The following is a 26,042-nucleotide window of genomic DNA, read 5'->3' as shown; positions in this document are numbered from 1 at the left end:
ACACACACACTCCCCTCCCCCACTTTTCCCAGTATAGCCTGCTGCCCGCCCTTGATACTGTGGTGCCCTAGGCCATGGCTTATATGGCCTTGGCTTAAATCCGGCCGTGTGTATTTCCCAGAATTTCTCCAAGATGATCCGGCACATCTCTTTTAATCAGAAGATTATTTTATTGGATCATAAAAATACAAACATTAAAGCTGCATAGTGGCTACGGTCCACCGTTTCGGGCCATCACAGTCCTTGTTCACGCCACACAGCCAAATGAACAACTGCAGACATGCTCTTTATATAGTCAAAGCTCCAACAAGGCAACCAATCAGAGGAACCTATGCAAATGACTGGACCTGATCGGGAACTACAGGGCTTGTCCACAAAGGGTACTGCCCTCCCACTCCATTGGTCAAACATTTTGAAATGCAAGATGTCATTTCAGTAACATAAACATATAAATAGAAGCATTTCTAACTCTGATCTATTGCACCTGTTAAACATCTAAAAAGATCCTGGGAGGAATCCAGGGCATCAAGATGCAGAGGGCATGGGTTTGTTTAACAGGTGCAATAGATCAGAGTTAGAAATGCTTCTATTTATATGTTTATGTTACTGCAATGACATCTTGCATTTCAAAATGTTTGACTAATGGAGTGGGAGGGCGGTACCCTTTGTGGACAAGCCCTGTAGTTCCCCATCAGGTCCAGTCATTTGCATAGGTTCCTCTGATTGGTTGCCATGTTGGAGCTTTGACTATATAAAGAGCATGTCTGCAGTTGTTCATTTGGCTGTGTCTGTGGCGTGAACAAGGACTGTGATGGTCCGAAACGGTGGACCGTAGCCACTATGCAGCTTTAATGTTTGTATTTTTATGATCCAATAAAATAATCTTCTGATTAAAAGAGCTGTGCCGGATCATCTTGGAGAAATTATACGCTATACCCTATGGGTACAGGGGTGGATCCGCTGCACGCCCATTCCCCGACATCGCTAGTGTGCGGTCTCATACATCCTTGTGGTTGCTATTTCCCAAAATGACTTGTATGAGATAGAAAATACAAGAGTCAAAGAAGTAACTGCCGAATATAAAAACAGAGGTATCACTTAGACCAAAGGGAAGAAGCATAGGCAGAGGTAGAGGAAGGGCCTCACATGCATAATGCTGTGAACAACCTTGCCAAGACTTCTTCTTGTGGTCTGAACAATTCCACTTATTTTGAGTGATGCTGCTTCCACTTGTTTTATTCTCACAGTCTTCATGTTGCCCTGAATGTGTGTATTCCTTCTTTGAATTATTGTTCCAGTTGTATAACACATTCAGGGCATTTAACAATTACTGTAGGATGGCAGTGATGTATACATTTTAGCATACTTCTTTGAAGCATGAAAAATCAAAAGATAAAAGGGCGCTTCAATATCAGTATATTATAAGCTTAATAGGCAGCAAAATACAAAATGTTAACGGTGAAACGCCTAAGCAAAAAAGAGAAATCAATTATTTGCGCTCACAAAAGCCTATTTATTGCACATCCTACATAATAAAACCTGTCTCTGTGTCCATGTCCATGTGCGCATGTGCAGGGACACAGAGACACTGAGGGGGAGTGACGTGCGGCTTGCAGGGGAGGACGGGGCCAAGGGGCGGGCACGCATGCGCACGGGCGTGTGCGCGCACGGCTGACATGTGCGCGCACGTGGCAGACGTGTGCGCGTACGACATGCGCATGTGCGGTGACATGCGGCGGTGACAGACCTAGAGCCCGTATTTTAAACAGGCTTAGGACACCTAGTCATCAATAAAAAGATAAAAGGTAAAAAGGTGTGTATGACCTAACATCAGCAATAAAAATTACACAGCGACCTATAGAGATTGTTCATAGCAATCATACTCGCATGCGCACATGGAGTTCCCCTTTATTCCTTGTTTATTTGTTAAAGGGGAACACCATGTGCGCATTCGAGTATGATTGCTATAAATGATCTCTATAGGCCGCTGATTAATTGCTGGTGTTAGGTCATACAGACCTTTTTACTTTTTATGTTTTTATTGATGATGTGCAATAAATAGGCTTTTCTGAGTGCAAATAATTTATTTCTTTTCTTTGCAGCATGGTTATTATTTCTGTGAACAATCTTTTGCTTGATGTGACACAATATTTCAATATATTTGTCTATTGATTCCTTCCAGATTCTGCAGAGAAGTTTCTTAGAGATTGTCCAAACTGTCCTTTTTTGGCTCCGTTTAATGACACTCGGGTCGTGCATGCTGTTGATGTTTCACTTCATAAATTCAACAGTGGAAATAGTACTGTATATTATCATCTCCATGAGATTGGTCGTGGGCAGATTCAGGTATTTTTTCATACTGTCCCAGGTTTACACTTAAATACACGAATTAAATACGTCACATATTTATTTATTCTCCAAGGTTTTATGCAACACTAGAAGACATGAAATATTGCACATATGCAGAAATAAAGGCCAAGTACCGTACCTTTCTGCACACCTCAAAAAGCTGGTCAAAAGACCCTTGTTCTTGTTTCTAAAACTCCTATGATTTAAGGCCACTGGGAGCTATTTCTTTGTGTGTAGCTTTCTTACTCCACCTGTTGGGTGTTTAAAAAACCAATACAACTAAAAAAAAAAGTATGCAGTTAAAATCTGACAGAACTGACAGGATTTCAGGTAGTCCATCTCCTCATGGGGGATTCTCAGGATTTTCTTTGTTTTCAAAAGCATTTCCTGAACAGCAGTTTAACTGCCAAAACAGTAAGATACCAGCCAGCCTCCCTACTCACTTGCACTCTATTCTTTCCAGTTAAACTTAGCAACTGCTGTTTAGAGAACCCTGAGAATTCCCCATGAGCAAATGGACTAGTCCAAAACCTGTTGGTTCTGTCAGATTTTAACTGCTTACTTTTTTTCACTGAAGTGGTCCTTTAAGGGCAGATGAGGGGATAGAAGGCCAGCTCATGCACATCCTTTGGCATACGGTAAAATAGTGGGTGTGTGGACGTGCGTGTGTACGTGCGTGTGTTTGTGTTTACAATAGAAAATCATAGCAGGCTTTGAACTATGAGATTTGAGTCCATCTGCTATTGAGCCTGATTAATTGGAGGGAAACAAAGGTAGTATGAACTGGTCTTTACTTTAATTTGGTGTACGAGAGCATAACATATGAGTAGTGGCAATATAAGGCCTGCTACCAACCAAAGCACAGATGCCAAAGTGCAACACCTCCCACCTTCTCCACTCAAATAGGCAATTAAAGGACATCCGAGTTGAAAATGTATGATTAAAAGGAGTCTATTCACACTTTCTTTAAGAAGTCCACACAAGGATTGCTGCCTCTGGTTACCCATCAGCACTTAGTCCTGAGAGCGTGTGTGCTGAGATCATTAAGGCGAAAGGGCGACGTCCAAGAGCGAACTGTGCATGCATGGGTGATGAGCATCTGGTTCAAGGGTTGCCAAGTATGGTGGTTGGGGCTAGTCCAGGCCTGATTGCAGGGGGGAAATGGAGGCAGCGACCCTTGTGTGAATACTTTATAGAAAGTATATATAGACTCCTTTTATACATACATTTTCAGCTTGTGCTGTATATACACAGTAGTGACACACATACACACAGATATCAACATAGCAATACCAATTAGGAAGAAAAACATATTGTGGATGGTGCACACTAAGTCAATTTTAATGAAAAAACTATGTAAATTTTATTTATCAAAAAAAAGTTATTAAAACATTCTTTACCCAGTAGTGTCCTCCACTGGCCCCTCCCCTTAAGTATTTGCGGGTGCATACAGTATTTATCCGGCGCCGCTCAGTTCGCCGTGGTGAGAGCCGAATTACGGCTTTCATCACTGCCTCTAAACTCCGAAGCGGCATTAAATACTATTCCCCCTCCGAGTTGTCGCAACTCAGAGGGAGATGTAATTCGGGGTCTGGCAGCCGCCAGAGCACCGAATTACTTCTACGTGCCCCGCGCAGCATAGCTTTGCTGCTATGGGGCGCCCAGTTTTGGTGCTCAGCTCTCAGAGCCGTGTGCCGAAAACAGCTGATTTGAGTATTTGCTCACATCACACCTCTCCCTCGCATGACACAATCACACCATGGCAACCATACATAAGCTGCAAGGAAAATGTACCTAAAAGGCTAAGTGCAGATATATGCATATATCTAATTAATGCGTGGCCATTTTATGGTCGACAGCAATATGTGGCCCATTGGTAGTTAAAGGAATGTAACACTTATAAACATACGCACACTGTATACACAATATAGAGGGACATACACACAAACATATGAACACTGCTTGCAGGCCAGTTTCCAGGCCAAACTGCGCCCAGGGCGAGGGTGTAAATATTCCCCCCCCATCTCCGTGGACTTGTGAATCCTTACTCTATAGGGACAGTCACACAGCCACAGGTCACAAGTAGATCTGCCTACTTACTAGTGACCAGACACTCAACCAGGAGGAAGCAGGGACCAGGAACACACACAGGCAAAGAGAGCCTGGAACCGAGTCCTCCATGGGCGCCGCACTGACAGCCTGCAGTACCGCTACAGGACATCAGGTGTCATCATGCGGTGGTGACGTGATGATGACTTGACGTCTGATGCAGGCAGCCCAGGAGGAGTCAAGGAAGGTGATCGCGCTGGTAATCTTCCTTCTTCTGCCATTTGGCTGCACCACGCGTCACCAGCTGCCTAGCGGTAATGTCCTTCTGCCTGCGCCCCTCTTCTTCTACTTGCGGCAGCCCAGGAGGAGTCAAGGAAGGTGATCGCGCTGGTAATCTTCCTTCTTCTGCCATTTGGCTGCACCACGCGTCACCAGCTGCCTAGCGGTAATGTCCTTCTGCCTGCGCCCCCCTTCTTCTACTTGCCAGTCTGCGCCCAGGGCGGTCGCCCTGTCCGCACTGCCCAAGAAACTGCCGTGACTGCTTGCAACGAGATAAAAACAAGGAACACCAGGAGCCCCAATAGTGTAATATGTACTGGTAAATGGTTACTAGATGGAGTAAATATTAATACTCACAAACCAGGGCTTCCATCAGGCAACCACTGTAAAGGCAGGTGGGGAGATTTTCCTGACCCCACTCAGGAATAAGAAGTTGCTCTCTGTAGATGAAAAAAAGGGGGTTCAACCCTGCAACCCTTAACAGAGGTGCCTGGCTCTTCTACTGACCACATATGCTATTGCTCCGCTGTTGTTGCCTGATGAAGCAGGATAAAACCTGCAAAACGCGTTGCATATTTGGAGTTCATAAATAAAATATATTGACTGTCTTTACTACAGTCGTTGTGTGTCTACTTGGAGGAGGTAAGTTCACCACTACCTCCTCTATTTACCAAGAATTTGTTTTTAAGCTTATTTAGCTTCTTTTTATCCTTTTGGCACCTCTGTTCTCCTGCATAATATGAACACCTCTGCACACACACAAAGTGCAGGCATACATAGTCATACATATTTACATAGTTTGGTTGAAAAAAAAAAATACCTGTACATTATGTTCAATATGAAAAAAATAAATAACACAAACATGCATGCTCAGTACAGACATATACTGTACAGTGGCTTGCAAAAGTATTCGGCCCCCTTGAAGTTTTCCACATTTTGTCATATTACTGCCACAAACATGAATCAAATTTATTGGAATTCGATGTGAAAGACCAATACACAGTGGTGTACACGTGAGAAGTGGAACGAAAATCATACATGATTCCAAACAGTTTTTACAAATCAATAACTGCAAAGTGGGGTGTGCGTAATTATTCAGCCCCCTTTGGTCTGAGTGCAGTCAGTTGCCCATAGACATTGCCTGATGAGTGCTAATGACTAAATAGAGTGCACCTGTGTGTAATCTAATGTCAGTACAAATACAGCTGCGTCGTGACGGCCTCAGAGGTTGTCTAAGAGAATATTGGGAACAACAACACCATGAAGTCCAAAGAACACACCAGACAGGTCAGGGATAAAGTTATTGAGAAAGTTAAAGCAAGCTTAGGCTACAAAAAGATTTCCAAAGCCTTTAACATCCGACGGAGCACTGTTCAAGCGATCATTCAGAAATGGAAGGAGTATGGCACAACTGTAAACCTACCAAGACAAGGCCGTCCACCTAAACTCACAGGCCGAACAAGGAGAGCGCTGATCAGAAATGCAGTCAAGAGGCCCATGATGACTCTGGACGAGCTGCAGAGATCTACAGCTCAGGTGGGGGAATCTGTCCATAGGACAACTATTAGTCATGCACTGCACAAAGTTGGCCTTTATGGAAGAGTGGCAAGAAGAAAGCCATTGTTAACAGAAAAGCATAAGAAGTCCTGTTTGCAGTTTGCCACAAGCCATGTGGGGGACACAGCAAACATGTGGAAAAAGGTGCTCTGGTCAGATGAGACCAAAATAGAACTTTTTGGCCAAAATGCAAAACGCTATGTGTGGCGGAAAACTCACACTTCACATCACTCAGAATGCACCATCTCCACTGTCACATATGGTGGTGGCAGCATCATGCTGTGGGGGTGCCTCTCTTCAGCAGGGACAGGGAAGCTGGTCAGAGTTGATAGGAAGATGGATGGAGCCAAATACAGGGCAATCTTGGAAGAAAACCTCTTGGAGTCTGCAAAAGACTTGAGACTGGGGCAGAGGTTCACCTTCCAGCAGGACTATGACCCTAAACATAAAGCCAGGGCAACAATTTACAACAAAACATATTCATGTGTTAGAATGGCCCAGTCAAAGTCAAGATCTAAATCCAATCAAGAATCTGTGGCAAGATCTGAAAACTGCTGTTCACACATGCTGTCCATCTAATCTGACTGAGCTGGAGCTCTTTTGCAAAGAAGAATGGGCAAAGATTTCAGTCTCTAGATGTGCAAAGCTGGTAGAGACATACCCTAAAAGACTGGCAGCTGTAATTGTAGCAAAAGGTGGTTCTACAAAGTGTTGACTCAGGGGGGCTGAATAATTACGCACACCCCACTTTGCAGTTATTGATGTGTAAAAAATGTTTGGAATCATGTATGATTTTCGTTCCACTTCTCACGTGTACACCACTTTGTATTGGTCTTTCACATGGAATTCCAATAAAATTGATTCATATTTGTGGCAGTAATATGACAAAATGTGGAAAACTTCAAGGGGGCCGGATACTTTTGCAAGCCACTGTACATACACATACACACACACACACTGTACAGATACAGTACACATGAAAGAGAATCATTGAGGGGACTGTACTCAAATAAAAAAAAATGGTTACCAATTCTGTTGTGATAAATTGTGTGTGCAACTTTTTATTTTCTCCCCACCCCCACTTAGCAGTATTAGGCAGCCATGAGGTGTCCCTGCCCAACACTTCAGATAGCATTAGGTAATATTTGTGCTCAATCCCTCTTTCCTCCCACCCCCCACCTCAAACACCCCCCCCCCACCTCAAACACAGCAGCGATAGGTGCTTCAAGCCCATAAAGCAGTAATAACTGCCCCTAGTAATGCAGGGTGGACACAGTAGAGGGTGGTGTAGGCACTGACTCACCTGTCCCAGCTGCACCCTCCTTCCTCCCCTCCAACCTGCACTCCTGTTGTCCAGCTCACAGTGCATCTGTTTTCCATTGACAATGTACTGACGTTATGTCGGCAGGTCATGTGACAGGGCTTTCATAGTGATCTATCCTTGGCACAAATGTTGCTAGGATCCCTGACTATCTGGTCCATGTGTGGGTGCTAAAAGGGGTAGATTTGCATTTTGAAGCAAGAACTACAAACTGACAGTGGCCATAACAGATTGTGTGTGATGCCAAATATCGTACTGGGCATAATATAGAAGTTCATAAACCTACTGTAGGTTGCATGCTGTAGGCACTACACTACCATACAACAGGGTAACTTTTCTTGTGTCTTAGCAAACTCACTCATAAATAATATTGCGTGGGTCTCTTACCAGGTGATGGTGGAGCAGTGGGTGCCAGGTAGAGGAGAGCCTGATGGCCATTTCGCTCTTTTACTCACTTCTTTTGGGGCTGTAAGCGAGTGTCTTCGGCGTGGGGGTAGGCTTCTGGGGGTAGGACATGTTTCCCTGATGAGGGGAGGGATTTTGATGTTGATACATCAAAGAAAGCATAGCATAATGCAGTAGCTCGTCCTCCCCTTGCTACATCCAGGAATTGCACGTGATACACCCCTCTCCATGATGAATTGTGCCTCTATCTTTATGGTAACGCATCCCCGCAGGTGTATCTTGCCAAAGTCGGGGCGCATCCGGCACTACATTAATTTACTATTTTCTTTTACTCATATATTACTGAGCCACAAGAAAGCATCACAGCTCCTCATTCCACAGAGCCATATATGAAGACATACACGTAAAAATGTAAGTGGAAAAAAAAAACCAGGCACATACCAATGACATACATATATTACCAATAATAGGCAGGTAACAATGACATAGATTTCACCAATGACATGCATACAGTATATCATTAGTGATAAATCAGATATCAGTGATATGCAGATATTACCAACAAAAAGCAGATCAGATTAATCACGGCAAGGAATACCAGTGTCAGGCAGATACAGTGGGATGCGAAAGTTTGGGCAACCTTGTTAATCGTCATGATTTTTCTGTTTAAGTCGTTGGTTGTTACGATAAAAAATGTCAGTTAAATATATCATATAGGAGACACACACAGTGATATTTGAGACGTGAAATGAAGTTTATTGGATTTACAGAAAGTGTGCAATAATTGTTTAAATAAAATTAGGCAGGTGCATAAATGTGGGCACTGTTGTCATTTTATTGATTCCAAAACCTTTAGAACTAATTATTGGAACTCAAAAATGGCTTGGTAAGCTCAGTGACCCCTGACCTATATACACAGGTGAATCCTATTATGAGAAAGAGTATTTAAGGGGGGCAATTGCATCATTCAACCATTCAACACACTTTACACAAGGAGATTCTGTATGTATGCGAGAGTGATGCAGAAGAAGCATTTTCTCCACCCACAGCACAAACAGAGCCGCTTGAGGTATGCTAAAGCGGAAGCAGGAGATTTGGGCGCATGAGACAAGTGGACAAAAAGGGCGCCCCATTCACTCCCATTATAAATATCGTTTAATTGGCGCCGAACAGGGAAAAAAGGGCGCCGGAGATTATTAACGTTTTACAAACGGCGCCCGGAGATTTTTTAATGTTTTATAACTGTGCTTGTGATGATTTACGTTTAGAAAATGAGCCTGTGACGAATAACGTTTTTTGAAAATACTAAACATATTTATCCTATTTAATTAAAACATTATTTAACATTTTAACCCTTACTGTTTTAAAACATTATTATTCACAAAATAAAGCGATCACTACGTAACGTAAATTGCAATATATTTTTTACAAATACTATTTGTAAAACATTTCTAAAACATTATTATCCACCCCAAAAAAAATATTAAAATTTTTTTATTAAAATTTTTCATTTATTAATGTTTGTAAAACATTATTATTCATAGGGGGTCTTAGGTTTAGGCACCACCAGGGGGGTCTTAGGTTTAGGCACCCCCAGGGGGGTCTTAGGTTTAGGCACCACCAGGGGGGTCTTAGGTTTAGGCACCACCAGGGGGGTCTTAGGTTTAGGCACCACCAGGGGGTCTAGGGGTTAGGTACAGGGAGGGCTTTGGGGTGGTTAGTTTTAGGCACCACCAGGGGGGTCTTAGGTTTAGGCACCACCAGGGGGGTCTTAGGGTTAGGCACCACCAGGGGGTCTAGGGGTTAGGTACAGGGAGGGCTTTGAGGTGGTTAGTTTTAGGCACCACCAGGGGGGTCTTAGGTTTAGGCACCACCAGGGGGGGTCTTAGGTTTAGGCACCACCAGGGGGTCTAGGGGTTAGGGATAGGTACAGGGAGGGTTTTGGGGTGGTTAGTTTTAGGCACCACCAGGGGGGTCTTAGGTTTAGGCACCCCCAGGGGGGTCTTAGGTTTAGGCACCCTGAGGGGGGTCTTAGGTTTAGGCACCACCAGGTGGGTCTTAGGTTTAGGCACCACCAGGGGGTCTTAGGTTTAGGCACCATCAGGGGGTCTAGGGGTTAGGGATAGGTACAGGGAAGGCTTTGGGGTGGTTAGTTTTAGGCAACACCAGGGGGGTCTTAGGTTTAGGCACCACCAGGGGGGGGGGTCTTAGGTTTAGGCACCACCAGAGGGGGTCTAAGGTTTAGGCACCACCAGGGGGGGTCTTAGGTTTAGGCACCACCAGGGGGGTCTTAGGTTTAGGCACCACCAGGGGGTCTTAGGTTTAGGCACCACCAGGGGGGGTCTAAGGTTTAGGCACCACCAGGGGGGTCTTAGGTTTAGGCACCACCAGGGGGGGTCTTAGGTTTAGGCACCACCAGGGGGTCTAGGGGTTAGGGATTGGTACAGGGGGGTTCTATGTGAGAGTAGGGTTAGGAATAGTTTTAGTACAATTTTAATAATACTAATGAACAGATATTATGAATATTTTCACATTTTATTATAATAATAAACGATAAATCAACATTATTCATAACAATATATAATTAATGTTTAAACAAATAATACTGTTTTTTAACAAACGTAATTATAAGTTTCAGTTTAGAAACAGGGAAGATTAACGTTTTAAGAATTGCCGATTTCATGCACATTATTTAATGATTTATAAATTCTTAAAACACTATTTGTAAACGAAATTCTACACAATATTTTTATAAACGATAATACTGCTTTTCGTTTACACCACGCGCCCTTTTTTCCCGACGCCCTTTTTTGATGTACGCCTTAGGTTTAGGCACCACCAGGGGGGTCTTAGGTTTAGGCACCACCAGGGGGTCTAGGGGTTAGGGATAGGTACAGGGAGGGTTCTATGTGAGGGTAGGGTTAGGTATAGTTTTAGTACAATTTTAATAATACTAATCAACAGATATTATGAATGTACTTATATTAATATCATTGTTATAAACAATATTTTCACATTTTATTATAATAATAAACGATAAATCAACATTATTCATAACAATATATAATTATAATGTTTAAACAAATAATACTGTTCTTTTAACAAACGCAATTATAAGTTTCAGTTTAGAAACAGGGAAGATTAACGTTTTAAGAATTGCCGATTTCATACACATTATTTAATGATTTATAAATTCTTAAAACACTATTTGTAAAAGAAATTCTACACAATATTTTTATAAACGATAATACTGCTTATCGTTTACACTACGCGCCCTTTTTTCCAGACGCCCTTTTTTGATTTGGACAAACCAGCTTCATTCTGGAATAAGTCTGATGAAACTAAAATTTAGTTATTTGGGTATAACAAGAGGCGTTATGCATGGAGGAAAAACAACACAGCATTCCAAGAAAAACACCTGCTTCCTACAGTAAAATATGGTGATGGTTCCATCATGCTGTGGGGCTGTGTGGCCAGTGCAGGGACTGGGAATCTTGTCAAAGTTGAGGGATGCATGGATATAACTCAGTATTAGCAGATTCTGGAGACCAATGTCCAGGAATCAGTGACAAAGTTGAAGCTGTGCTGGGGCTGGATCTTTCAAGAAGACAACGACCCTAAACACTGCTCAAAATACACTAAGGTATTCATGCAGAGTAACCAGTACAACGTTCTGGAATGGCCATCTCAGTCCCCAGACCTGAATATAATTGAAAATCTGTGGTGTGAGTTAAAGAGAGCTGTCCATGCTCGAAAGCCATGAAACCTGAATGAACCAGAGACTTTTTGTAAAGAGGAATGATTCAAAATACCTTCAACCAGAATCTAGACTCTCATTGGAACCTACAGGAAGTGTTTAGAGGCTGTAATTTCTGCAAAAGGAGAATCTACTAAATATTGATTTCATTTCTTTTTTGTGGTGCTCAAATTTATGTACCTGCCTAATTTTGTTTAAACAATTATTGCACACTTCTGTAAATCCAATAAACTTCATTTCACTTCTCAAATATCACTCTGTGTGTCTCCTATATGATATATTTAACTGACATTTTTTATCGTAACTACCAACGATTTACACAGGGAAATCATGACGATTAACAAGGTTGCCCAAACTTTCACATCCCACTGTAGTGTAAGGTAGTTTCTAGTGGCAGGCTGGTAATGATCGGTAGTGATAGGCTCATGGGGATGTTTAGATTCTAGTGGCAGTCAGGCACTAATCAGTAGATTCTAGTGGCGGGCAGGTAGTAATCAACGGTAAAAGATTTTAGTGATAGGCTGGTAGTGATCAGTAAGTAGTAGTTGGTAGATTGTAGTGGCTAGCTGCTAGTGACAGTTAAATTCTAGAGGCTGGTAGGGGGAGATACGTAGTTAATGTGAATACTGGGTGCAGGCATTGGTGGGTACTGGGTGCCATGTGGGAGCTTGTAGTTGATTATGAGGTTACCGAGTGCCATGAGGGGATTAAGTGTCAGCTACAGGAAGTACTGGGTGCCATGTGGATGAAGGTATTATTATGATTGCTTTATAAAGCACCAACATATTCTTCTGTGGTGCTTTACAAAGTAAGAAACAAACATGGGGTACAAAATAATACAGACAATGGTATATACCAATATACGAAATACAGAATTGGTACAAAGTACAGAATTGGTAATAACAGTGACAAAATTTATATGAATAAATGTGTAACAAAATACAATACACAAAAGTGTGTGAGAGCCCTGCCCTTGCAAGCTTACAATCTATACCAGGGTACTAGATAAGAGGATATACTGGATGTCATGTGGGCAATGAACGCTAGCTTTGGGTGGTATTGGGTATCATGTGGGTTCTGGGAGTAGATACGGGGTGTTGTGGGTGTACGTAATGGATGTTGTGTGGAGCTTGGGTGTAGATACTAAGCACTGTATAGATGTAGGGTGCCATGTAGAGGCTGGGATAGGTACTGGATGTCATGTGGGTGCGGCTACTGCGTTCTATGTGGGTGCTGGCTATGAGGGGAGTACTAAATGCCATGTAGTGTAGGTGTGAGTACAGGGTGCCATGTGGCTGAATTACTGGGTGCCACATGGGTGATGGCTGCTGACTACGGGGGTACAGTGTGTCATATGGGTGCAAATACTGGGTGCCATCTGGGTGCAAGTAGTACATATGGAGTGTACTGGCTGGGTGTAATGTGGGTGCGGGTAGTGTGTGCCATATATGTGCTAGCTATTAATCCACCTGAAAAACTCACTGAAATGCTTGGAAGCCATAAGGAAAATACTATCATCTGTATTCAGGTGTTTCCAACATCATTACTGTGAGCCTAGCCCTAAAAGGTACCTAAACTGACATGTATCATGATGAGATAAACATGTGTGTGTGTACTGTGCCATACCTGCATAGAATTACGGTAGGCTGTGTTCCTTTTTATTTTTACTCTGTCTTAGGAGTTAAGAATTCAGGTATGCAAATAACACTTTTTCAATCAGAAAGTAATGACCTGTCCCTAGTTCAGGACTCCTTCTCATGTCTGCAGATTTAAAATCATTTTTTTACAACCATGTAGTATTTGACTGTGTTCTGACTGTAATAACAGTTCTCTCTTTTTGGTACAGATTTTTTTTTTATATGGCCATGAAGCATATCTTGGAATTAGACCAATCACAGGCACTTCCTGTTAATTTAAATTGGTCCAAATCCAAGTTGAATACAATTTGCATGTCTTTGACCGTATCTATTCATAAGCAAATGGATGTAACTATTGGTAACTTTTTTTTTTAATGTTTAGCAAACATCAACACCAAATGGCGTGATCAAGACAACAGCTGTGGAGTTTATTGCAGTAGCATCTAACTGTACTAAAGAAGACATAAATGCTGGTCTGAGTCCATGTGTGGATGAAACAGGTCTCAATGCTGTAAGTATTTTAACAGAACAGAAACGTTATTATTGTCTTTTGTGTTTCGGCCCTTCCTCTAGTTACAGATCTGACTTTGAGCCTTATTTATCAACAGAGCTGTTCAAAGCAGTGCACTTTCCCAAAATGCATACCAATGATACTAAATGTATGATACAACAAAGTGGCATTCATCCAATGATGGTCAGCCGCACTATATAAATAAGTCATTATTCATTCAATTAAAAGCATCCAACAGTTGTTTTGGCATCACATAGGGTCCACTTACCCTTTAGACACACTATCTTCTGATTATTTCTGCACATAATTGCCTCCTTTATTTAACCTCCTTGCCGTTCTAAAAATGTGCTGCGCACGGCAGGGAGGGTGTTTTTTTGCATTTTTTTTCTTTTTAGCATGTAGCTAGCCTAGTGCTAGCTACATGCTTCCCCCCTCCCTGCGGCGTCCCCCCGTACTCGCCGATTGGCGCCGGCGCGTATGCCCATCCGGAAATCCCGTTCTGAACGGGATTTCCATGAGGGCTTCCCCCGTCGCCATGGCGATGGGCGCGATGACGTGCATCGACGTCGTGACGTCAGAGGGAGTCCCGATCCACCCCTCAGCGCTGCCTGGCACTGATTGGCCAGGCAGCGCACGGGTCTCGGGGGGGGGGGCACCCTCTGATGCGGCGGGTAGCGGCGAATCGGCGCGGAGCAGCGGCGATCGTAAGTAAAACGCAGCTAGCAAAGTGCTAGCTGCGTGTATAAAAAAAAATTATGCAAATCGGCCCACCAGGGCATGAAGAATCCTCCGCGGTGGGTTACCCCGAGCTGAGCTCAGGATAACCGGCAAGGAGGTTAAGCATTAGTCATATCTTTTTACAAGAATTGCAACCCCTTTGTTGTAGTAGTGTCACTCAACTATGGGTTGGAGAGATTGGGGATGGCAGGGATCATGTTAATGCTGCTGGACTAACAGTTACTTGTATTCTGTAATCGTTGGGTAGAGATTGTCAAAGAGGCTGGCACCAAATGCTGGCTCAAGGACAGCCTGTATGTCACACCTGATAGAGTTGTGCTCACGATAAGCAGTTCAATGAAGTAGTGTAGATGAAGAAAGACGGAGCACCAGCTCTGCTCATAAGATTTATTGTGACACACCAGGCGTTACAGGCATACCAAGTATAGTATAGGCAAAGATACCGGCCTTACAGCCGTTTCACGGTACAACCGCTTCCTCAGAGACCACAAACGGTATCAAAGATAATGCAACAAGAAAGTCAAATATACATATACATATTAGAACTACTCACCACTCCCCACTGTCTACGTAACGACAATCGAGTGCGCGCCGCCATTGCTGCGGCTCCGTGCTCTTCCGGGAGTTAGCCTGCTCACTTCCTGGGGCCGCGTGACGTACCTACCCAATCGGCGCACTAGGAGTGTAAACCAATCCGGCGCTCTGTAGGGAGGACGACTACGGGTGCGTTCATAGCAACACCAGTTGCTATACTCGATTAGACAGTGGGGGCGTGGTTCTGCAAGAGAATAAACAAAGATTAAGAGGCAGCCTGTAGATGAACTACAAAACATAAAAACATGTTAAAACCATAAACAGAGGTATAGACATTCTGGCAATAGATACTAATTAATATGCACTTAGAAAGCAATGTAATTCATTGCGTTCGTTAAGTCCCATTGAGTAACAGGCTTCTGTTAACGAGATTAAGCGTGCTTCCTCCTGCAATAAAATCTGTCCCCGATTACCTCCCCTGTGTGGGTTAGGCACCGATTTTAGACCCATAAATTTTAAACCTTAGGTTTTTCCACCATGGCAGTCTCTCATATGAGCTATAAACCTTCCAGCTCCAATACCTGTACGGATTGAGTTGACATGTTGTTGGAAACGGGTGGCTAATTGCTTTTCCTATGTAGTATCTTTTACATGGGCACATGATGGCGTACACTACATAGGTGGATCTACAATGCAGATAGTCCTTTATAGTGATTTTAGTTCCTCCCAGTTGTACAGTCTTACCTGGAAGGAATTGATCACAATGATTACATGTTCTGCATGTGTAATTTCCTTGTGGGCAATATTTTTGGAGCCAGTTTTCCTTCTTTACCCGTTTAAGTTCACTAAAGGTGATTAACGGTTTCTTACTGGCAATATGACTTAGAGAGGGTTCTGATTGTAGTATGGACCAGTGTTTATAGATACATTTATGTATAGTCTCAGCCATTGGGGAAAAGTCAAAAATTAAGGTAACTCGTTCGTTATTGTCGCATTTAGTCCCAACTTTTTTCTTCTTTTTCCTTTCTTACCAGATCAATTCAGTTCTGCTTTTATTTTTGGCTTTTAAGTAAGCACTGGTCACTAGATCCTTTGGATAATTTTTGGCTAAGAATCTCATACCTAATTCAAAACTTTGTTTCTCAAAATCTGTGTCCAGACTATTATTCCTTCCCAGGCGTAGGAACTGACCATATGGGATCCCTTCTAAAGTGTGTCTTGGGTGATCCACTGGCTGCAAATCAAGTTGCTGTGTATTACTCGAACAATGTTCGAGTAATACACAGGTGTTCCTGTTCGAGTAATACACAGGTGTTCCTGTTCGAGTAATACACAGCAACTTGATTTGCAGCCAGTGGAGTGCCGTTTCTTTTTCTATGTTTGATGTGTTACGAGCTGTTTGAGCAGTCCAGCTGAGGCAAGGCACCGGCATTGTGTCCCAAGTAGATACTACTTGAATTGCTGCTTTCCCTGCATCCATTTCCTTTGTTGCATGTCTCAGGTGATAGCTGTTATACTGCAGGAGAGAATTGGTAGCCGTATTTTTTCGGTACCCTCTAGTCAGAATTTTCTCTCCATCAGTGAACAGCTGAAGGTCTAAAAATTAAACCTTATCTCCTCCCCACACTCCAATAAATTGCATATTAAAAGTATTACACAGCGCCGGATTGGTTTACACTCCTAGTGCGCCGATTGAGTAGGTACGTCACGCGGCCCCAGGAAGTGAGCAGGCTAACTCCCGGAAGCGCACGGAGCCGCAGCAATGGCGGCGCGCACTCGATTGTCGATACGTAGACAGTGGGGAGTGGTGAGTAGTTCTAATATGTATATATTTGACTCTCTTGTTGCATTATCTTTGATACCGTTTGTGGTCTCGGAGGAAGCGGATGTACCGTGAAACGGCTGTAAGGCCGGTATCTTTGCCTATACTATACTTGGTATGCCTGTAACGCCTGGTGCGTCACAAATAAAATCTTATGAGCAGAGCTGGTGCTCCGCCTTTCTTCATCTACACTACTTACTTGTATTCTGCAGTCATGATCCAAACGGTGCAGGAAGAAAAGAGGTTTACCTGACAGAATTAAAGTGACTAAAAATCTTTTGTTTTTAATAAAACCCCCCACAAAATCAGATACTTACCTAAGGAAAGTGAAGGCTCTGGGTTCTAATGAGCATTCCCATTCCTCTCACGGTCACCTTGTTCCAGTGATGGCTCTCTGGTTCAAATCTCCCGCTGCGGGAGTGCTCCCGAAGATGGATGGCTCCGTACTGCTCGCCCATGTGCAATATGTTGAGGCCCTTCTTTGGCAGCACTCGGGCTCCCTAAGACTTCCAAAGCCCCGGGCAGTGGCAGAGAACAGGGGATCCAGAGCTGGAACTCGGGGACCATGAGAGGAATGGAAAGTATGACTGAAACATCCTTTTAACATGTTGTCCTGTGTAATTTATAAAGCTGTGGCTTTTTTTTTTTTTGAAAGACTAATACAGAATTAAATAGCTTTCTATGTTTGTGATTTGGAATTATATTTTATTTTCACAGCACTTTGCCACTTGCTCTGGTACAGTGGAGAAGCTTCCGGAGGCAGTTGATGAAGATGTTGCCGTACAGTGTACTGTTTTGGAACCTCAGGTAGTACAAAGAACCACTCAGTTTAACCCATTATTATTATTATTATTATTACTACCTTATGTGCTTCTAAAGATAACAGTGTCTGCAGAAAGGGGGACAGCTGGGAAGTAAAAGGAAGTGTGCGGCTATTGGCTAGTCTCTCATAGAAGAAGCCATTCCCTGGCTAAAAAGCTGCATGGAAGTTTCTTGGCGTAACGTGCTGGAAATGTTTTGATCCGTTTTTCTGGAAGTAATATTTGACTAATTATGCAGTGGTTACTTCCATGAGACACAGTTCACACAAATACTTTACTTCCTGACTTAACCCACTGAAATACAGAGGGTAACTGCTTAGAAATAAAAAAAGACCTAAAAGGAAATACATATGTGCTTTCTAGCACATTTCAGTTGCTGATGAGTAAGCCTGAAGACTATGTCACACACCAATAGAATTGCAGCTCAACATATACAAACAGGTGATGAATTTAGCCAAGCATCCACCACCCACTACGTTCCTCAAGCATTCGGGGAGCAGAACAGTAGAAGTCGGGTGTGGTGAGCTCTCCATCAGTGTATATGTAAATATGCCATTCTGAGCCACCGTGTTACTGCTGAAGTGTGTACTGAGCCACACATACACCTTAGCACATTTTTCAGCACTGTCATTTAGGGGCAACCAGGAAGAAAGAGGAAAAATATCTGATCACCCTGTGAATGGTCCAATATTCTGACAGAAGGCACATGATAGAAAAAATGTACCACAACAGTATTCCTTTCATCAAGCAATAATACTTTTATGCAAAACAGCATTATGTGTTCGGAATGGTTTTCACTTCCCATTAACTACACTTATACTAAAGCCCCATACACATGCTTGATTAAAGATGGCTGAGGAAGCCAATCGCGACCGCTTCAGCAGATAATCAGGCATGTGTACAGTAACCACTGACCACTGACCTGCAAGCCATCCGCCCAGCGGATCAACTCACCCAAGTGATGGCTGATTCTTTTGATCATGCCGCTGCCCAGCCCACTGCATGATGTCACGCACGCACGGCTCAGTCGTCCCTCCGCCCCACCACATAGAAACAGAGCGTGTAGTGAGCTATATAGCTGACTTTGCGTCTGTTGAGCCTGGCCGAGTGATATTGCCCGAGGGATCAGGTGCCGATCCCCAACGGGCGACACTGTGTGTACGCACCTGAATACACAGGCAGTACAAATTTACTACTGACTCTACTTCTTTTAAAGTGTACCTGTGACAAAAACTAAATGGATTTATACTAACCTGGGGCTTCCTCCAGCCCCCTGTGGTGCATTAGTTCCCTTGCCATCATCCCACACCCCTCCGTTGTGCTGCTGCTCATACCAGTAAAGTCCTTGACTGAGCCAGGTGGGGACTACTGCACATGTGCAGTCCCAGCTGCGTGCACTCCCCGATTGTGCTCCCGTGGCTGGGAGCATTCTGCGCATGCACAGTTCACTAAGACCTTAATGGCCCGTACTCACGGGCTGCAGAAGTGGCCTGTCGCCAGCACACGTGAGCGTGCTAGCGACAGGCCGGCGACAGCTTCTCTCCAGGTCCCTCCGCGTACACACGCGGAAGAGGGACCAGCGGCGAGACGGAAGCTGTCGCCGACGTTCCTCCTCCCCCCGCCGGAAGCTCCATTTACCTCTATGGAGGTTGCTGTCGCTAGTCCGCGTACTCACGCGGACTAGCGACAGTTGCGGCGGAGGTGCGGCGGCGACTGTTGCCATGCGATTGAAACTTTCAATCGCATGGCGACAAGAGCGACGGGCGACAGTTCGGGGTGCGCGCGCGTGCAACGGCCCATACTCACGGGTGACCTGTCGCCGCAACACGCGCGCGCCGCGTGTTGAGGCGACAAAAGTCCCTCGTGAGTATGGGCCATAACTGCACTTGCACAGAATGCGGCTGGGTACGAGAGCATGATCAGTGGTTATGCGTGGCCGGGACTGCACATGCGCAGTGGCCTGCAACACGGATGGATCACAGACTTCACAACGGATAAGACCAGACTGACATGGAGGGAGTTAATGTACTATAGGGGGCTGGAGGAAGCCTCAGGTAAGTAGAAATCCTTTTGTTATGAATGTCTCAGGTTTACTTTAAATCCTGTCTAACCATCAAAAACAAATGATAGATGATAGAGTGCTGTTTTGCAGGGGAAGTAATCTCAGAGTGAAACATGAAGAAGAAACAGCAACAAAGGCATACATTTAAAGAGAAACCGTTGCCAAGGATTGAACTTAATCCTAATCAGTAGCTGATACCTCCTTTCCCATGAGAAATCTTTTCCTTTTCTCAAATGGATCATCTGGGGGCTCTGTATGGCTGATATTGTGGTGAGACCCCTCCCACAGTGTGATGTCAGCACCAGGGTGCGGACATCACACTGTGGGAGCCTTGTTGCATTGTGGGAAATAACAGCTGTTATAACAGTGGCCGTAAAGATGTTGCCATGTGATAAATGTCAGAATGTAAATCAGGGAAAGATTTTACAATGAGCAAACATTAAAGGGATACTGTAGGGGGTCGGGGGAAAATGAGCTGAACTTACCCGGGGCTTCTAATGGTCCCCCGCAGACATCCTGTGCCCGCGCAGCCACTCACCGATGCTCCGGCCCCGCCTCCGGTTCACTTCTGGAATTTCTGACTTTAAAGTCAGAAAACCACTGCGCCTGCGTTGCCGTGTCCTCGATCCCGCTGATGTCATCAAGAGCGCACAGTGCAGGCCCAGTATAGTCTGTGTCTGCGCAGTACACTCCTGGTGACATCAGCGGGAGCGAGGACACGGCAAAGCAGGTGCAGTGGTTTTCTGACTTAAAAGTCAGAAATTCCAGAAGTGAACCGGAGGCGGGGCCGGAGCATTGGGGAGTGGCTGCGCCAACACAGGATGTCTGCGGGGGACCATTAGAAGCCCTGGGTAAGTTCAGCTCATTTTCCCCCGACCCCCCTACAGTATCCCTTTAAATCATTTATAAATAATTATTGTAAAAATTAAGCACTTTTTTATTTCATTATTTTCACCGCAGTTTCTATTTCAATTTGGTATTGTTAGACTGTACCCCATTGGATTGGCATCTGTGCTACATTTTGGATATGCAGTTTGATATCCGGTGGTGTTTTGGGTGCCTGACACTGTTTTCATTTACACTTTAAGTGTCTGTGAAATCACCCTCCTGATGAAAACCCATTTATTATGGTCTAACCTCAACCTTTCCCTTGACAAAAAACCCCTTCCTGATGTTTAAAGTAGTGATCCAAGCATGTAAAAAAAAAAGAACCACTTACCTGGGGCTTCCTCCAGCCCGTTGCAGCCATCTTGTGCCCTCGCCGCAGCTCCAGTGGCTCCCGGTCTTCTCCGCTGGCGCAGCTGACCTTGCCAGGTCGCAGAACTACTGCGTTAGTACCGGAAAAAGTGACTGTGCTGGCTGCGTACAGCAGGTTTACCAGTAGACAGTGCATCAGACCTTATGTATTTAAACTGGAAAAGCTTAAAGGGACTCCGAGCAGTGCAGAAACTATGGAAAGATGCACATCATTTTAAAGCTCTCTTTCTCCTCTTTCCAATGATATATAAATCGCCACCCTACGCCTTTTAGTTTTCGCTATTTTCGCGATTGAAATTGCCGCGGCCGCGATTTCGATCGCGAAAATAGAGAAAACTAAAAGGCGTAGGGCAACGATTTAGGTGTCGTCAGAAAGAGGAGAAAGAGAGCTTTAAAATGATATCCATCAAGCCATAGTTATATTGTATTACACAGGGCGACTTTTTGTCAAAGTCAGCAGCTGCAATCAGCAGAATGGAGCTGCTGACACTGGGGAAAGTGTCGTCCTGTGTAATACAATATAACTATGGCTTGATGGATATCATTTTAAAGCTCTCTTTCTCCTCTTTCTGACGACACCTAAATCGTTGCCCTACACCTTTTAGTTTTCTCTATTTTCGCGATCGAAATCGCGGCCGCGGCAATTTCAATCGCGAAAATAGCGAAAACTAAAAGACGTAGGGTGGTGGTTTATATATCATTGGAAAGAGGAGAAAGAGAGTTTTAAAATGATATGCATATTTCCATAGTTTCTGCACTGCTCGGAGTCCCTTTAAAGCCAAAATATAGCTAAGAATTTGGCATGAAAAGCTAGAACAGAATCTGAAACTGCATTTTAGCTATTTCACAAAGCTTTAGCGGGACTTTGAAGTACGTGATGATGATAAATCTCAGCAACATTGATAGGATGGTAATGCCCTCAAAGATTGTTCAGTTTGGGGCTAGCAGAGGTGATGCTTACATTATTTTGCCAATTACATAATCTCAATATTTTTTTACTGTATTTTTCAGCCTGCACTGGATGCTCAAGCTCCTCAGCCTGTCCCAGCTCCGCCCATGCTGCCTGGTCTTCCACCCTCACGTTTTCACCATAACCTCAATTTTAATAACCTCAGTCCTCACTCATCGGAATCCCACTCTGCTGAACAGGTTCTTCTGGCTGCTCATGCAAAACAAAAGGTCAGAAGGTCATTAACAGGAGAACCTGTCCAAGCTCAAGTGGCAAGGGTTCCATTGTGCCCTGGGATAAAACTGCGTTTGTCACATCATTAATTTACTTATTGTTTCCCAAAATGGTCACTGCAGATCACTGTCAAGTCATTTATTAAAAAAGTCAAAAGGAGAAATTACTAAAGGTGTGTGGTGACTGGTGGAGGCAGTGAATTTTCCCTGTGCTCCCTTAAAAGTAAACCTGAACTGAAAATAAAATTATGAGATAATTAATTGTATGTGTAGAATTAATGGTAACTAGATTTTTCCTGGTTCTCATATTTTTGTTTTCAATTTAAAAGGTTACATTTTAAATTTGAAGTGTATAGTAGACAGACTATCAGTGTGACCTTAAATTTGGTTCATTCAGCTCTCACAAAAGAGAAACAATGACCTTTTGAACTTTTCAGCACTATCATGTTATCAGGGGTGATTGTTCAGATAGATACAAGTGTTTTGGCTTTAATTTTCTTTTCTGGAGAGCTGCTGCTGTATTCGACTCATTTACAAAGTGAAATAACTGGCTTATTAATCCTTGCAATGAAAAGAAAAGGAAACACAGACAAGTTCTTACTTGAACTGGTACTATATGTACGCACATGTTGCGGAGCCGCCGCATGAGCTGGGCATTGGGGTGGTGCCGCTGGTAAACAATATTGGTAATTTATATTACCAATATTTTATTACACACTTACCCAACACCCATTCTCACTTGACTTTTCCTACTAGTGCCAAAAACTAACCTCACCCTGACCTAATGCCTAACACTAGCATCAGTGCCCAACGCTTCCTTGCTGTAGCCAATCAAATACAACCATTATTCACTATGTAGTAGCCGACTGGCTACTATTTGCATCGGGCACTCAACTCACCAATTAGTCCAATAATTTTGGCCAGTACTCATGCCCAAATGTCCTGATCTGAATATATGTACTTATGTTTATCTTATCATCTCAAATGCCATTTCAGTTCCACTTTATACATGCAGTCAGGTGCAAAGAAACATGTAAAACAATAACGTCTCTGTTTGCATACAACGGGATGTCTGAATTGATTGCACTGGACTTCACTAATCTCTGTCATGTCACACATCTTTACCTTATTCAATTCAATTCAATTCAAGTTGTTAAATAGCCTTAGGCAGGGGACACACTTGTCTATTTTCGTGATGCGTTTTCTGCACAGAAAAACTAATTTAGGCCTCGTTTCCACTTGCAACGCAGATGGCCGTGGTGACACACAGCTCTACGTTACATTGTGAATCTCCCAGATGAACTTGCAATCCCATTTATTTGTAATGAATGGGATTGCTGCACAAATGCGCCAAAATGCATGCAACCATACATTGTGATTCCGCAGTAAATTGCAATGCATGTATGGAAACATCAGACAGCGCGGTCTATGCACTTCTGATGTCCCTGTGATTGCGAATTACGATGCGTTTCCAAAAGCGCGGCTAAAATCGGGCATATGGAAACAAGCCCTTAAACTGAGAACTCATGTTAGTCAATGGGCTAGGTCACACCTGAACTTTATTAAGTGCAGAAAAAGAAATGACGTCTTGCAGGAAATTTCTCTATCAAATACATTACCTGCTGTAAAAAAAACGCATGTGTTTTTCTCCATACATACACACATGGTGTGCCGAAAATGTATGCAGAAAGACATGTGCAGAAAACAGAAAGACTGGTGTGTCACTTGAATTTGAGAACTGACTAGGTAAATACTACAGTACTTTGTCAAACATCTGACAGCCCCTCAGTCTATACAGTTTATGATGTATGCGTGTTAAAATATGTTAAAATACTCCATACCAAAAATTTATGTCAGCAATGTCAAAACTATTTTCATTCTATATTTTAGTACAAAATTTACATTTACCAAGTATGGCTATACACTATCAATGTTTTCTTTCACTCTTCACTTGCCATGACAACTTTTCCATTTTTACTGAGATTGCACAGTACAATTTAGACTGTGTATTACTGGAGATTCGAGAATGTACAAAATAAAGTTAAACAAAGTAAAACAGTACCAAGGGAGTTACTTAGACACAGAGTAAAATTGTATATTTTCACCTAAAGTGAAAGGAATATGGAGGGTGTCCATTCCTGCCATCCTTTAAGTAAATGTTATTTCCATAATAGTTGTTTTGATCTTCTACTTTTGATACTTGTAGAGTCAATGAGCCAAACTGAGTATGTAGGTCAGGTATGCTAACTTCTTTCTAATCCCACACGTGTGTGACACAGGTGTGGGATTTAGCATCTACCCAAGCAAAACAAAAAAAAAAAAGCAACATAATAGCAAAGCAGTAGGTTTATATATATATAAAAAAAACATTAGGTTCCTCATATTTCTAGTTTCAGGTTTTGTTAAAAAAATCCTCAAGATTTTCTTTCTCGGGAGAAACATGCCCTATCCATGTGATTGAAGTTTAACCTGTAGTGGACGTAGATTTCAATAGACTGGCTCCGCATGCTTCTGCTGCAATTACACTTCTGGCCACACTAAACTCTTCATTGGATTATGAACCCGTGATCACTATAAGCCGAATGACGGCTCTCCCTGCTGCTGCTAAACTCCCCGGCAGTGCTAAATACTATTCCCCCTCCGAGTTGTCGCAGCCGCCAGAGCCCAGAATTACCAATACACTGGGTGCGCAGCATAGCATTGCTGCTATCACGGTGCTCAGCTTCGGCGCACAGCGCTCAGCACCGCACACCGAAATAACCTGATTCGACTTTATGGTGCTAATCCATTCATCACCAGCTGTACACCTATGCAAAACCACACAGCCTCCTGAAATAATCTCCAGGAAATGACACGATCTGTGACAAGTTTCTGTGATAACATGCTGTCAGGTGTACTGCTAAATGCAGATGGCCAATGGGGTAAAACCATTCCAATCTGCATGCTGCATACAAAGTACTTGAGATTGGCATGTAAGTAATAATTATTTGCATCTCATTGACTATCTATACTGCTCAACTGTTACACATTTAATGCATCTCTCCCAGAGAAAGTAATGAGAGTAACTCAGTGGTGCTAATTTCTCTGTTTATGGTGCTTATTTCTATGCTAATAAAGGTTAATAGTACAGCATTCGTGTTTTTCTTTTATAGATATGTGAAAACTTTGAAATTGCATTGCTTACCTGCATACTCGTATATTTAGACATAGATTGCAGAGACACTAATGCCTATAATAAGTGGACATGTGTAGTTAAATGCACAATATGCACTGTTGGTAGGTTCTTACAATAAATTTGGGAAATGCTGCTTTAAAGAGAGCCCGAAGTGAGCTAAAAATTCTGATTCTGAAAAAATGAAAAAAAAGTAGGCTACCTGATCCGCTGGGAGGGGCGGGTCAGGTAGCCGCAAAAACTGCCGCTCCCTGTGTCCCATCTGCCCCCCGAAGATCCACCTCAGGTTCTCTTTAAAGAGGAACTTTAACCAAGGACTGAACTTCATCTCAATCAGTAGCTGATAACCCCTTTCACATGAGAAATCTTTATCTTTGCTCAAACAGATCATCAGGGACATCTGTATGGTTGATATTGTGGTGAAACCCCTCCCACAGTGTGATGTCAGAACCTAGGTCCTGACAATTTCCTGTCTGTGAACCTCATTGCATTGTGTGAAATAATGGCTGTTTTTCTGTTTCCTGTTTTGCCAAGCTACCAGTATCTTTCTGTGCATATGTATATCTATTAAAAAAAACAACCTGTTAGC

The 26,042-nt window shown here is 43.2% G+C and overlaps 1 protein-coding gene across 1 annotated transcript in view; it reads left to right on the top strand.

Moving 5' to 3' along the window:
* The window catches only part of AHSG (alpha 2-HS glycoprotein), a 40,712-nt gene extending 15,299 nt beyond the window's left edge, over positions 1-25,413 (top strand). Inside the window, exons 4-7 of the mRNA XM_068281114.1 lie at positions 2,183-2,346; positions 13,737-13,865; positions 17,677-17,766; positions 22,111-25,413. Coding sequence (XP_068137215.1) covers positions 2,183-2,346; positions 13,737-13,865; positions 17,677-17,766; positions 22,111-22,371 — 644 coding nt within the window. The 3' untranslated portion in view covers positions 22,372-25,413. The remainder of the gene's footprint in view (positions 1-2,182; positions 2,347-13,736; positions 13,866-17,676; positions 17,767-22,110) is intronic.
* The last annotated feature ends 629 nt before the right edge of the window (positions 25,414-26,042 follow it).

Source organism: Hyperolius riggenbachi, chromosome 4 (assembly GCF_040937935.1).
Source record: "Hyperolius riggenbachi isolate aHypRig1 chromosome 4, aHypRig1.pri, whole genome shotgun sequence".
Lineage (NCBI taxonomy): Eukaryota > Metazoa > Chordata > Amphibia > Anura > Hyperoliidae > Hyperolius > Hyperolius riggenbachi.
Note: the sequence above shows the minus strand (reverse complement) of the source record. Positions and strands in the feature narration are given on the sequence as shown.